Here is a 14,651-nt window from a genome sequence, read left to right on the forward strand (position 1 = left end):
TGAACTTGAGTTGTTTTGGGCCTTCACCCTGGGGACTCGAACCGGATAAGCTTTGGGCCTTTTTCTCGACTTGAAAAACCTTGTTGGTCTCCTTCATCTTCACGCCTATCACCATGTTTGGCCGTATGCATACTTGTCATGTCCTCATCATCCTCCCCTTCTTGAAAGAAAAGCCGTCCTCGGTGCCAATTGGACTCGAAGCTGATCCTGCAGGCTCCTTGATCGGAATGCAAATGATCTTGGACAAGAAAATCCTTTTCAACTCTATCCTACAAAAGATTAGTACTAACAAAAGCTAGCATAGGAATAGATGGCATATGAATATCAGTAGTATTGGATCCATTTGGTTGATTACAATCTTACACAATAAAAGGAAAATTCAGATTTGCACAAATGTAAACCCAATATATCAAATATTTTCCATTGCTGTCATATTTGACAATAGCATGATATGTATGTCTAGAGCACCATGGCAACTCAGCATGTTCAAAAAGTTGCTCCTCCAAATCACTAAGATTACACAAAACATCAAATTCAATGTAACCCAAAGTTTTTATAGAAGATAATAGTTTTAGCTCATTCATACCACTATCAATATGATTAACATGTTTCAATTCAGCACAAGTGGGTGGTTCTGTGCTCTCATGTTGATCATGTAAGTCATCTTTATCACATGGAATATCAAGCAAATTATGTTGTGACAAAGGTAAATCAAGTGATGGTTCCACTAATATTTGCTCTATCATAGCATGATTGGTGGAAAATTTTGGCACATTTAGAGAACTCTCACCTTCCGTGAGTGTAGCACCATGGGTATTACCTATGTCATCATTTTCAGCAGGAGTAACAGGTGCATTGTAATGTGATGGTTCTGAATTTACACACGAGGTTGTGAGCTCTTCATGATCTTCCATGTCATCCTCTTGCTTATGTACATTATCCTGCAAAAGGTTTGGCATAGCAAAAGAAATAACAGCATACTCTTCCTCTAAATGATTCACCTCATCATATGAATTCAAAGAAGGAGGTGCATTAACAAAGGTTACTCGCATAAGACATTTTATATCATCCCAAGATTGAGGTTTATCTAAAGGATCTAAAGACTCCCACCAAGATAAAGCAAAATGTCTCAAAACACTAGATGCATTTTTTACCTTCCTCCTTGGACACATAAAGCGAGTAGCAAATATGTTATCTATGGCAATCTCCCACTCCATATACTCGTCCGCACCTATACCATCATAGGTCAGTGGATATGAACAACCTATCATTGTTAGAAGACAACAAAAGACAACACAAAAGTATTATCCCTATCAACTAGCAAATACTAGGTGGTAGTGAAAGTGGAATGCAATATCTCAAGCGGCTTATCACCGTCTTGTAAGTGCTCTTACCAAAGCTAACAGGATGGTATAATCTGTTGTCGAGCTTGAGTGTAACAATTGCAAGATGAATTTGTGTTGACAGAAGTATTTGTGGAACTTTAGGTAGGCACAATATGGTAGCAAGGAATATCAAAATTTCAATTCAGAATTGCAAAACTAAAAAGTAGTCCCAAGCTAGTCTACGTCGCCGGCCTAAATGTGTCCTGGACTTAGTTCAAGCAAGAAACAGTATAACTCTGCACAGGGATACAAGGGTGCAATCACTTCTATTTTTTTCTTGTTTGCCTTTTCTTTTGTTCTTCTTGTTGGTGCGGCTTTTTAGCACCACTTTGCCTTTTTATTTATGTTTTTTTCTGAATTGCAGCAATCAAATCTGGTGATGAAAAAAACTTTTGTCACTCACTTTATAACTTATGCTATGTGCAACAATCACATGCACCAGTGAACCAAAAACAAGAGTTGGCACTAAAGATCACGAACAAGATCTAGACACGACGAACACAACGACGCAACGACCCTAAGGGATGTCTTAGGGTTGCTGGTGGTGGCCAAGGGGGCATCCACCACTTCGGCCACTTGGCCCGACACGGTACATAGGACAATAGCCCAAAATACGGCAGCGTAGCGCCCTGGCAGATTCTGGACGACACATTGTTTTGACGATTCCCATTGACTTCTAATGAATTTGGGCCCGAAACCGATTCCATTGGAAGCTCCTTGAAATTATCTTTCCATCCAAATAAAGAACGTCCGAAACAGACTCCTTGTGCGACCTGAGCGTCATTTTTAGTGCGGGCTACTCCTGGACTCCGAGGTGGACTCGAACTTGAGTTGTTTTGGGCCTCCACCTTGAGGACTCGAACCGGATAAACTTTGTGCCTTCTTCTCGACTTGAAAAACCTTGTTTGTCTCCTTCATCTTCACACTATTCACCATATTTGGCCGTATGCATACTTGTCTTGTTCTCAACATCCACTCTTAGCCCCACGCCATCTTGCGAATTTATTCGAAGGTAAGCACTAGGGTAAGTCTCTACACCCGAGTAAGCTGTAGCCACCAAGATGAAATTACTCCCTCACGAAAAATTGATAATCTTTATATTTACCAGTTTATAAACAACGGACTATTTCTGCAGTTCATTGACTCTTGTCCGTTACATGTCGTTGGACCTGGAAGAACCAAAAATCCGAAATGGTGTAGAATTGGTGATTGACGAATAATATCATATATAGAATTTCTAAAGTATGCAATAATTCCTTGATCCATCAATTAGAATTTTAATCAGAACACGGATAAATTAATCAAAATCCTAATCAAAACAAGGACAATCAATGCTCGCGCGATCAAGGCACAAAGTTGATGGTCTCATATATGTTCGGGTAAAATTTATATTACCGTGACATCGCATGGGCATCTTGCTAGTCAGGGGTGCCAACGGGTGACTCTTTAAGGACATCTCCAACCCTCCAACCCTCTTTAGTTCAAAATATTATACTAGTTTCCCAAAATAATATTTCTAATCCTCTTTAGTTCAAAATACTATTTTAGTTTTCCAAAATGATATTTCGTTTTTGTAAAACTAATACAATATTTTCAACTAAAAAGGGTTGGAGGTGCACTTAAGGGTTATCCACTTGCACCTCTATTGCTAGTTGAGTCTAATATGCAGAATCAATCAAAGCATATGATGGGAACTCATTACATTTCCGCATCTTCAACATCCACACTTTCATATGTGAGGTTGCTCTTACGGAAATGCTTAAGAAAAGCGAGATAATAAACCAAAGAGGTTATGCTTGCGCATCCCCAGTCAAGTTTCGCAAAAGCGTCCATTTCAATGCACCTCTATAGCTACAACAACACGATCACGGCACACATCACTCGAGTCGGTTCGAATGTCCAAAGGTGAGTTGGTTCCATACATATGTTTTAAATAAGGTAAGGTTTGTTCCTGTTTCCATTGGGCAAATGGGCATCCCGAACAGGCTAGGAACTTTTTCCAGCCTGAATGCAATACATGTTGAAGCAAGCTCCGGTATGTAAAGCTCGAAGGTGAGGTAAAAGCGCAAAAGACCTGTACAGCTCCTCAAATGTTGTTGCAGATAATTACTCCAGTCAAGAATGGGAGGCAGCATGAACATGGAACCGAGGATGGCTTAGGACGCCTCTCTCTCAGTGCTCCTTTCACCTGAGGGTATTTGCTGGGAATCTGAATGGGTAATCCTCCGTGACCTTCCCGAGCCATTGTCAGGCAATACTTCTGGATGAGATGGTACATATGCCAGCATTCGTCGAGAAGTTGGGACCTCACTAGTTGGTGATGAAACATGGCCATACATGACTGTTCCTATTGGATGATCGAATTTGCAATTTGGACCGAACTTGCACATGCCATAGCGAGAATAGAAACTGCAAATGGGTTCTCCCTGTAAGCAGCAAAACAAAAAGAGATGTGTAAGCCGCACATGTATCATCTTGTATAGTGTGTGTGCATTACACTATCAGTAATATCAACCACGATACTATTCAAATGTTCCTAATTTGTGGTGATCTTCATAGCTAATAAGAATAAATCGAAAAATAAAGAAAATGAAGAAGGACAAAGTGACAGTATATGTCACAATCAATGGACAGGGTATAGTACAAAATCCAATATACTGCTGCTCAGGGTTCTTGAAAGCATGTAGTTACCAGACAATAAATGATGGGTGAACAACTGAACACAAAATGGATCATATTCGGCTCAGTAGTAGTTTTGTGTAATGAATGAAAGAGCTAAAGGAGCATAAAGAGGTAATTAGCATGCCTACAGGTAATTTTAACAGAGATCGAATGGTACCAATATGGCCAGCTAAAATCTAACCAAAAAATTGCATACACATCTTAGAGAGTACACTTTAAAACATGTAAGTTTACAAAAATCTTACCGGACGCAGGGGAAGGCCCAATGAACTCAGTGCACAATTGGGAGCAGGAATTATTCGCTCCCTGGGATGATGGAACTTGCATACAACACCAAATTTACATTCTCCAGTTTTCATATAGAACTGACATTCAGGTTGGTCAGGTCTCTCTGGAAACACATTTTCCCTCTGTACTGCATAAAGTCCAACAGGAACTGAACCAGCTTGGTATGATGAAAACATTCCTTGATCTCCGATGCAAGGTGTTCCACTCTGGCGTGAGCCAGTATAGTATTGGGCAGCTCCAGGTGTCTGTTGTTGGTCCTCTGAGGATGATGAACCAATCTGTGCCTAAATGAAAAACAAATGACTCATAAAGTACATGGAAACTGCAGAACGATTCAAAAGCAACAAGTACTTTCAAGACTTATAGGTAATCGATAGTCCAAGTACTACCTCTAAGCTTGCACTCCTAAGCATGGAGATCAGCATGAGCGTGATGAAGGAATCAAGAAAGCAAACAAAATTTCACATAAAAAAGGCAAAAGTAATCCTTATCAAGATACTATGTATTATAGCAAAATAGTCATGAAAAGGCATTACAGACTAAGGTTTACACCAGGAACATAGGAGTCACTATAGACTAGTTTTTCAACATGGAATTTTTTCTAGCCTAAGATGTGATTTGTGCTCTAGGGCCTAGAGATGAAGCAGCATAGCAGTAAAACAAAGCACGGGTGCACTCTAAAGTAGTCAGCCCTGGGATCCAAACCTCAACATCACTTGAGTAAATAATTAATTATTTACAGTTTCAAAATTAGCAACCCTCCAGGCAAGGGCCCAATATTAAATTTGGTTCAGTACATCATTGTAACCTTTACTTGAGAAAATTTTACTGCCTACTGTCAAAATGCATGTGGCTAAAAGTTGTGTGCAAGTGCAAGATTAAGAAAGTGAATCAAATTAACCTAGTTACCCTACATTTCTGCTACATTATAAAGACTAAAAACAACGACAAAAACAGTAGCCGGGTATTTAACAGGTAATTGAGGTAGCAGGTTTATCAGATCCTGCCTGGCCATTAACCTAGCTGAGGTTTCAGGTCAATCAGGTCATCGATTGAACTGGCACCAGTCAGATCTTATATCTAGTTGAAATGGTTCAGTATAGGTAACATGAAAACTTTTTTGCATTTGAAATTATCAAATGAACAAAGATAGCAACCACTCTGACAAGATTCTCAACAAACAAATGGCTGGACCACAATTTAATCAGGTGATCAATGCAGTTGTTAGACCATGTGAAAAGTAAAAAGAAGGTCATGGAACATACAGTGTAAGGATTCCACCCTGGGACCTGAACAAGGCCTGGAGGAACAAGCACTTGCGCATAGCTTGAATGACCTGGCCACCTTGGACTTGCAATGAAAGAAGTAGATCTCGACAAGGGCCAGCTTGTTACAGCCCCTTGGTACGCATGCTGGCCAGGAGAAGTTGCAGACTGTCCAGGTGAATAACCAGAGCCACGTACAGCAACCATCATGGTAGATGGTTGTGGATGGTGAAATTTACATGTGCTTCCAAACTTGCACTGCCCTGTTCTTAAATAATAGGCACATTCCTTTTCACTCTGCAGTAACAAAGTTAAAGTAAATGAAATCAATCTTGCAAACAAGTTGCAGAACAATGTGACGCCTTACTAACTAGCCATCAATATCATTAATTATTGTGAATCAAAGAATTAGGCACAAACCGGGCGGAATGGGTAGCCCAATTCATTCAACTGCACTCGAGTTGCCATTGCAGCCTTTTCTCGGGGGTGGTGAAACTTGCAAGTTGCTCCAAATTTGCATGTGCTGGTCTTCAGATAGTACTGAAAAAGAATGGTGATGTGAATTGTGAAAACAACAAAAAGAAAATGTATAAGTCACTAAAGAACAATAATGTATCACACACTTTCCAAAAAATGGTATGCTCCCACAGAAAAGAAGAGGAAATGTATGAGCGACTAGATTATAATGATTCAGATCATTCAGACAAGCAAAACAGTACATATTGCATAGCCATGCACAAATAAATTCTGTCACCCAAAATTAACTTACAGTTGGATTACAATGCAAAAAAAATGCAAACTCGCTGAAGAACCATTTATGGCTTAGTGTGAGGTTCAGTATTTCAATCAAGACTCAATGGAACGTTATGTGGAACTAATTCAGAGGCTATAACTGTTTGTCTGCATGGACCAATAAGATATGATCATATTGAAAAGCACAACAATCAAAAGTTTATGCAACCCCAAGAAACAGCATGAGATGAATCGATGCCAGCAGACAACGAGCTCAATTCTTCTTGATGAAAGTAAGAATACATAATTAAGGACCATATGTGTTCTTAGTGTTATGTTTCTAATTGGACCAAGAAACTCCACCAAATAACTGTCATCATGCACCTACACTATGCTTGAAGCACAACAATAAGACAATTTCAGCCAAGCGCCTTTAAAACACAAATAGTGATCTGGAACTAACCTAGACAAAACATCTCAACCAATAATTCATGACAATGGAAGTGGGACATCCCTTCTATGAATCAAGAGCATGGGAGGATATGAATCCACAATCATATTTTGCATTGTCTACAAACATAAGGGGAAAACTAGAAGCAAGGAATCTCACTTGACATTCAGGCTGGCCATTTCTTTGAGGATATTCTCCCTTCATTCTTGCAGCAGCAACAGCCTAATAATCAGACCACCACCAATATTATTATTCACATATGGGTACAAAATTTATGAAAAGTAGGACAGAGAGGCATATGGTCCAGACAAAATAAAGAGCCATAAATTTACAAGGGCTTGAATCTAAACTTGCAATCTATCGTACGTGTGTGTGTGTGCAAGCGCACGTGTGTGCAGTGGCGGATCTGGCCAAGAGATGTAGGGGGGCTGATGTCTTCTTCCCTCCTCTTCCCCGCCCCCTCCTCTCTTATTTTCTTGTTCTCCCCTCTTCTCCTTCCCTAGCTTCCCCCTGTTTCTAATGGAGGGGTGTGTGTGTGTGTGTGTGTGTGTGTGTGTGTGAGTGGGTGGGTGGGTGGGTGGGTGTTTGTGACACTTCTTCTATTAATACAATGATACACAGCTCTCATGCATGTTTTAGAAAAAAAACTATAAATTAATAACCTACAAGTTAAATCATGATCTGTTATTTTAATGTTTTGACGAACATGTAGCTCTCGCATATGAACACAATGGAGGGAATACACCGCAGCAAAGCCTAGTCTTGGAAAAGGAATTACTACAATAATCAAAAACTCCATGAGTGCGACCTTATACAGTATGGATGATTGGAATTGAGAACCCACTTTAAATGCCTTGAAAGTGAGAATTGTATGAAACTAGGTCAAACAAGACAGGCACAAAAACAAATATGAATACTTTGTATGCAAAAGAGATCATATAATATCTGAAAGAAGAGTAGAGGAATGGGCGTTACCAGCTTCCTATCTGCTGGATGGTTAAATTTACAGGTCATCCCAAACCTACACATGCCAGTCCTCATGTAATAACTACAATCTGGCTCACCAACACGCTCTGGGTAAGGCCCCAGTTCCACAGCTTCTCCTAAGTTCATCTGCCACATCGCTTCTGCAACTGAAACATAGGAATATTCGCAATTGTTCATTTAAAAAATGCAGCAAACTGAAAAAGCTTTATGATGTTTGGATTATTAACACAAAAGGAGAAGAGGCAGCTGAGTGTCATTCCATTAAGAAGAAAACAAGATGTACCACACACACACACACACACACACACACACACACACACACAAACCCTCCCTCCCTCATACACACACAAACACTTGCACACGCAGAACACACACCACACCTAAATCGAGCTATTTAGAAATGAAACATTCATAGAAAATTAGTACCACTAGTACCATAAAATTAGAGAGCAAACAAAACTGAGCAAAGGGTACAAATTTTGTTCTTTCTACAAAAATAAGCCCTATTTGTTGGCTTCTATTTCCCGTCCCCTAAAAGAGAAGGAAAAGTCCACAACTCAAACTAAATTCGTGAATAGTGCCTCAGAAAAGTCACCAAAAAACGTGGTGTCAAGTCAGTGCAATATGAAGAAAATCCCCGTTTTCAGGATACCTTGCCTTAGCCATATAACTTTTGGGTTATTGTTTTATGTGCCCGCTCCTTAAAGAAAACTGAATCCAAGCAGCCTTAAGAAGAGAAAAAATGGACATCTAGAGTTGTTGGCAGCAGCAGTGAACAACACATAATAAATCAACTCCACTGAAGATCTTGGAAGATATCTTGACATCTCTAAGTGCAAGCATGAACAGAGGCTGACAGAAAGAAGACTAAAAAAGTAACTTTAAGTGACAACAAGCTAAATGTTTCCACAACCAGTGTTCCGACAGAAATACAAAATGTAAACCATAATTCTTCACAAATAATATAAAACTACAATTGAAATTCAATCTTCAAACCTAATCATGATCCTCCAGATCCTTAAATCACAAGTAAACTATTGTCACAGCCTTAAGGCAGCAAAGAGGTTGTACCTCATCTCCATATCACACAATTTTGTTAAGCAAAACATGGCCTCTGCTTGGGTTGTCCATTATGGCAAATCAAACCACAATCAGTTCAACTTTGTGTATCAAAAAAATCACCAAATAACCGTTTCTCAACCCTCCAAAACGTGCCATTCCTGCCCATTTAGGGATTCATGATAGAGCATCATCATGAAATTCAGAAGTTCAATTGCACATAAGAGATGTATTATACAACAAAGAAATCAACATTCCCAAAAACTTGCAAAATATATTAGCATGGGTATTTGTCAACAAGAACATGAAATGCCTAAGACCAGAGTGGGCTCACAATCGATGTTGGACTGCAGACAGACTTGCAAGGAGAGGCCTCCCTCACCCTGCAACTTGCCCTCTATGTGATCAGGCTGATGAAACAATTGACCATCTGCTGGTCTCATGCGTTTCCTCACGCCAATTTTGGTTCACCAAGATGCATCTCTTCGGCTTGGATTGCCCCTCAGCTGAATGACTTATGTTTTGAAGAAGGTGGGCCAATGCAAGTGACAGTTGCTGGTCAAGTAAAAAAGGGGCTCAACTCCATCATCACTCTAGGCGCTTGGTCGCTGTGGATCCACTGCAACCATTGTGTTTTTGATGGTGGTACTCCCAGCTCGACTACCATCATCTCGACCTTCAAAGATGAAGGGCGGCAGTGGGCTTTGGCAGGGGCTCGAGGAATTTCTCACCTTCTCGCCTTGCCCCTCCTGCATCTTAGTTTGGTCAAGTATTCCCTGGTCATGTACTACTCCTTAGAGAGAGAATCTTTTCGTTGTTTTAAGGGTGTGTTACAGACCCTCTATCCCTGTAACGGTTTGCACTAGGGGTTCTTTTCCCCCCTCTTTCTTATTAATATATTGATGTGCAGCTCCCTTGCGCGTTCGAGAAAAAAAAAAGGAGTGAACCCTATTTAGTCTAAGTTCTAACATCTTCACTCGAAAGATAAACCACTTCAATTGCACTCACAAATTAGAATCTCCAAACTTGACATCAACAAGCTCAAAAAAATCTGACCAAATCTTCTTAATTTGAAGCTCCGCTACCTAATAAAAAATCTGCAATATCAACTGACACATAAACTGCAACAAATCAGTGAACTAACTCTCCACAATGTCCTCCAAAATGAAACAATCACACCAAAAGAAACAGCTATCTTTGGAAGACATTCATCACAAAACAAATGATGGCCAAAGCTCCATCTTGAGGCCTCATTCTTTTATTTACTGCACCCAAAATCAATAACTTACTGCACTCGCAAGTTAAAAAAAATGAACCCAGGAGAACCAGTTGATGCAAAGCCTGCTCCAGAAAATTGCACCAGCCTCAAGAATTGGAAACAAGTTAAATCTCAATAACAGTTCAATAATCATTTTGAAACAAATCCATAGACCTAAGATGGGATGGGGTAGACACCTTCATCAGCCTCATGGGGCCTGATGATGTCAGCTGCAACAGCTACAGTGACTGAAGAGAGCCCCACCAAAAAAAAACACAGGAGCCACCGCAGGGAATCAATGGTGTCAACTTCGCGGCCATATGAGGCATTAGTTCAGGAATAATATTAATCGAAAACTTGGTCAAATTGTTTAAAGGGGACCCTGTATCCATAATCATCAAAAAACAAAATTAGGCAACAAAAAGCATACAAAGGGTGAAAGTGCTTTTCACCAGTTTCTACTTTCTAGACAACCAATAAAAAGACACATCAAACAGTGAAACTGAGCTTACCAATATTTGGTCTAACGTTGCATAACAATGGAAAGTATAATACTGAAAAAAGATGCATGGGCCACCACATCAATAAACATTAAACAACTACTAATATAGTCTTTCATGTGCCACCAAAACTGTGTACAGTACAGTACTTCAAAAAAGGCTAATGTCGTGAATCCATCAGCAAAAAGAATAAAAGGAATATCAACCATGCTGTAGATATTCAGTATATCCGTTGCGCAAACAACATGCACTCATGGAACGCAGGCAAAGGAAATGCAACTAACTATGAGTAGGAAAGCAAGATAAAGGTTGGAAACCTCAGCATTATCCGAGAGAAAGGAAATTCAGAATTTTGTCAAGGATAGGTAGAGAAAATTAAGTTGTTCAGCCATTAATCAACTACTCTTGATCCTCAAAACACAAGTACATCATGACAACCATCTTCAGAGACAGCTGAAGCACAAATTGCAGCAAGAATACTAACAAACAAGCCACCTATATTTCCATGTGTCTTCTAAAATGTGAATATCCATAAATCAGTTCATCACCTCTCTTCATCATTCTTTCTAAACTAAGCAACCTAACAAAACAGGTTATCATATTCACTAGAAAACTTTAGTTATCCTATCCACCAGAAAACTTTATATTCCTTGATACACAAAAACACATGAAAATTATCTCTACGAGATCAACCTACTAAAAGGATACACAGGAGCGCATAAACCTCAAAGATGTCAATCTCCATGGAAGGTGCAAGGATGAGAAAAATATCCTAAAGGCTCAAAGCAACAAAACTCCATGTGACTGTGCTCCAAGAACAAACAAAGTCTGACATTTCCACTAAGAAACGGCAGCAACCCCATGCCCTTTTCAGAAACCTCAGCAAAACAATTCCCATCAAACTTGAAGACCATCTCAAAACAAAATTGCAGGCCTACTCTCCAATTCCAAATCTTACTCAAGCCATACGGTACAACAGACAGCACAACCACAGCAGCATTGCCGAAGCTAAATAGGAACTGCAATCAATTGAACGTATTCAGCGAGAGACCTTACCTATCTTACAGGAGAAGTTCTGAACTTTCCCGACTGAGGATGCTCACTCTTCACTAAAAAACCATCGCTAATCATTATTCACTTGATACCAACCAATGATAAACCCAGCAGAGACCACAAAGTTGGAAAGTGCAAAATTGGCAGCACTCCGCACCTCCACCAAATGCACCGGCATTGCCAAAGCACGTCAATCGAAGCAATCCTACCGACACAGGCACATCAACTGTGCTCAAAGGCCACAGGTTTTGACACCCGACGCAGCGTCCCCCTCAACCTCAATCGCACAGAAGCAGCTGCAGCTCCTTCAATCCGCTAAACGCCAAAACGCACAGGTACTCAGTGAATCATCGCCTAGTCGGACACACACCGACGCGGATGCCGCGGCGGCACCACCGCCGCGCGCCCAAAATTAACGGAAACCACCACGCGGCACGCGCGACCGACACCGCGGCGCCCTCGGCATTGCCCGGCTCTGCGCGCGCGCGCAAGCGATCCAAGCCCCTTTAACACCACCACCGTGAAACCCCGCTTCCTCCGAACGGAGACCACCACCACAGCCCCGCCCAATCGAACCGAAACCAGCCGCGCTCGAGCCGCACCCGCACGAACACGCACACGCTTCAGTGAAAGCAAGCACCTGAGGCCGAGCAAGAGGAGGAGGTACAGGGGTTACTCACCTTGATCGACACCGTGGGCCCCGATCGTCGCGGCTGCGGCAGCCGCGGCGGCCGAGGAGGAGGAGCCCTCCCCCGCGCCGCCGCCCCCGCCCCCTGCGCCGGCGGACGGCGCAGCCATCACCGCCGCGCCAGCATCAGATCGCCCCAGCCCCCGCGCCAGCCGGTGATCAGTCGGTGGCGGCTGCTCTCGCGCGCGGCGCGCCCGTGGAGGTGTCACGCGCGCGTAAGAGAGAGAGAGATGGCAGTGCGAGGAGAGAGAGAGAGAGAGCGAGGTGGAAGGGGAATGAGAGGAACGAGGCGTCCCCGTTCGGGCAGCCAGTCGTTTTGTTCCTCTCCCCCCGTCCCTCCCCTCCTCCTTTTCACCGCCTCGCCTCGCGGCCGCGCTCCGCTGGCGCCAACTACCGAACCACCCACCCAATCAACCGGGGTCGCGCCTACGCGCACCTGGCAGGTGTACACGGCTGCTGCCACTGGGCCCGCTTGAAGCCACGTCGACAATAGAAATGTGCGAATAACGGAATAAGAGGTCCGATCGAGAGATGGGCGATCGAGATAGGCTGAACGGTGTAGTCTGTGCCAGCATTGTAGCGTTGTGGCGAGATCGGCGTGTCGAGATCGGTGAGTTGTCATGGTTGTGTCAAGATCAGCGTGTTTTGTGGGTCGGTTTTTCTTGCTGAGACGCACCTCGGATACTGCCATATGTACGAATACTTCCAATGTAGATATGCTGGAAAGGTTGTTTTTCTTTTTATGTGCCTTGAATACTCCCAGCGGAAAGATATGATGTGCGAGGAAGCAATTTCCGGGGGCGTCCATACATCGCATTAAGCGATTTTAGACGGTTTCATCGCAGAAGCTAGCGAGCGGATGGCGGAATGCGCGCGCTGGCGCATGTGAGCGGACACCAAAGAGGGAGGCCCAATAAGCTAGAAGACGAGGAAGCTGCAGGCCCATGAAACTAATTCCTTTCGTTATTTGTTGCCATTTGCTGCCTTATTTTCTACTTTGTAAATTTTAATATGTTTACACTTAAAAAAATGGAAAACGGAGATAAAGAAATTCAGATTATTTAAATTGTTTCAGAACATTCCATATTTCTTTGAGAACAATTCAAAGTGTTCCTATTTGTTTGAAAAACATTTCAATTTGTTCAGAAGAAATGTTTAACTAAAAAATTCCAAAAAAAAGTAAGCAAACATGAAACAATTAAGATTGTTTAGAACAAAATGTTTAAATAAAATGTTCCCAAAAATTGGCCATCAAACATTTTGGATTATTTAGAATGTTTAAAAACATCCAGATTTGTTTGAGAACAATTTAAAGTGTTTCTATTTGTTTGAAAACATTTCAATTTGTTCAGAAGAAATGTTTAACTAAAAAAGTTTATAAAAAATGTCAGCAAACATTTCAGATTGTTTAGATGAAAATGTGTAATTAAAAAGTTCATAAAAATGGTCATCAAACAATTCAGATTGTTTAGATTGTGGTGTTCTATCGCACACGGGTAGCGCACGCGATAAATAGAAATTGTCGTCTTGGCTTGGGAGCGTCTATTCATAGCACGTGCAATTAGCCGTCTGTACCACCGCATAAGTCTATCGGAGATAAAAACATTCTAGAGATGGAATTTGTTCCGGAACCAAATAAAATGTTCCGAAACAAAATAAAAATACCTCGTAATAGAAATTGTTTCGTTAAAAATGTTTTAGTTAAAGCATCATCTAAACATAATCAAATGTGGTTTAGTTTTGAAGATCTCATCGTAAAAAATACAACTGTGCAATCGAAATTTAATTTGAATAATTAGTTAGTAGAAAGAGCAATTTGTATTTGAATGGATATATTGTGCACACAAATCGAGAGACACTGCCCACGCCAACAGCCTTCTGCGACCTGCGAGCTCCGGCTCTCTCGCGCGATAAATAGAAAAGGCGGAAATTCACGGGTATAGGACCGGTTCGACAACTTAGGGTCTGTTTGAATCCAGGGGCTAAAAATTAACCTCTCCCCTTTTAACCCCTTTTAGTCCCAAAGGATTCAAACATGTAGGGTTATTTGGGACTAAAGTGAATTATGTCACCTCAAAAAATTAGCCACTCCAAGAGTTGCTTATTGGGGCTATTTCTGCGTGGGTCTCGCCAAAAAGTCACTTTTCTCCTCACCCCCCTGCATGGAAGGTGGAGCCAATGATTGAGATGTATGCTTTAGTCTTTAAATTAGCCCTTGGATCCAAACAACTCTAGGGACTTTTAAAATGTTAGCAAAACATTCCAAAAATTATTCCTGAACATTTGAGAATTGTTTGAAAATA

The 14,651-nt window shown here is 41.4% G+C and overlaps 1 protein-coding gene across 2 annotated transcripts; it reads right to left on the reverse strand.

Annotated features, from left to right (window-relative positions):
* Nucleotides 1-3,088: 3,088 nt before the first annotated feature.
* On the reverse strand, nucleotides 3,089-12,641 carry LOC120644315 (zinc finger CCCH domain-containing protein 63-like). 2 transcript variants are annotated; one of them, XM_039920921.1, is made up of 7 exons: nucleotides 12,341-12,638; nucleotides 7,779-7,936; nucleotides 6,963-7,025; nucleotides 6,041-6,160; nucleotides 5,621-5,917; nucleotides 4,313-4,639; nucleotides 3,089-3,811 (listed from the first exon to the last, which is right to left on the reverse strand). In XM_039920921.1, the coding sequence occupies exons 1-7, from the start codon at nucleotides 12,456-12,458 to the stop codon at nucleotides 3,542-3,544; spliced, it is 1,353 nt and encodes a 450-aa protein (XP_039776855.1). In that variant the 5' UTR covers nucleotides 12,459-12,638; the 3' UTR covers nucleotides 3,089-3,541. The 2 variants fall into 2 exon arrangements, with proteins under 2 accessions (XP_039776855.1, XP_039776856.1); XM_039920922.1 differs by having other exon boundaries at nucleotides 3,142-3,811; nucleotides 4,313-4,633; nucleotides 12,341-12,641.
* Between the last annotated feature and the right edge of the window lie 2,010 nt (nucleotides 12,642-14,651).

Source organism: Panicum virgatum, chromosome 8K (genome assembly GCF_016808335.1).
Source record: "Panicum virgatum strain AP13 chromosome 8K, P.virgatum_v5, whole genome shotgun sequence".
In the NCBI taxonomy this organism is placed as follows: domain Eukaryota; kingdom Viridiplantae; phylum Streptophyta; class Magnoliopsida; order Poales; family Poaceae; genus Panicum; species Panicum virgatum.

What these genes read in the sequence shown, in the direction of transcription:
- LOC120644315 (XM_039920921.1), bottom strand. Translation starts at nt 12,458, where the DNA reads ATGGCTGCGCCGTCCGCCGGCGCAGGGGGCGGGGGCGGCGGCGCGGGG. An exon ending in ATGGCCAGCCTGAATGTCAA is followed by an intron (nt 6,161 to 6,962) that starts GTGAGATTCCTT and finishes ATTCTTTTTCAG; the next exon opens with TACTATCTGAAGACCAGCAC. An exon ending in TGGGCCTTCCCCTGCGTCCG is followed by an intron (nt 3,812 to 4,312) that starts GTAAGATTTTTG and finishes TGCTGCTTACAG; the next exon opens with GGAGAACCCATTTGCAGTTT.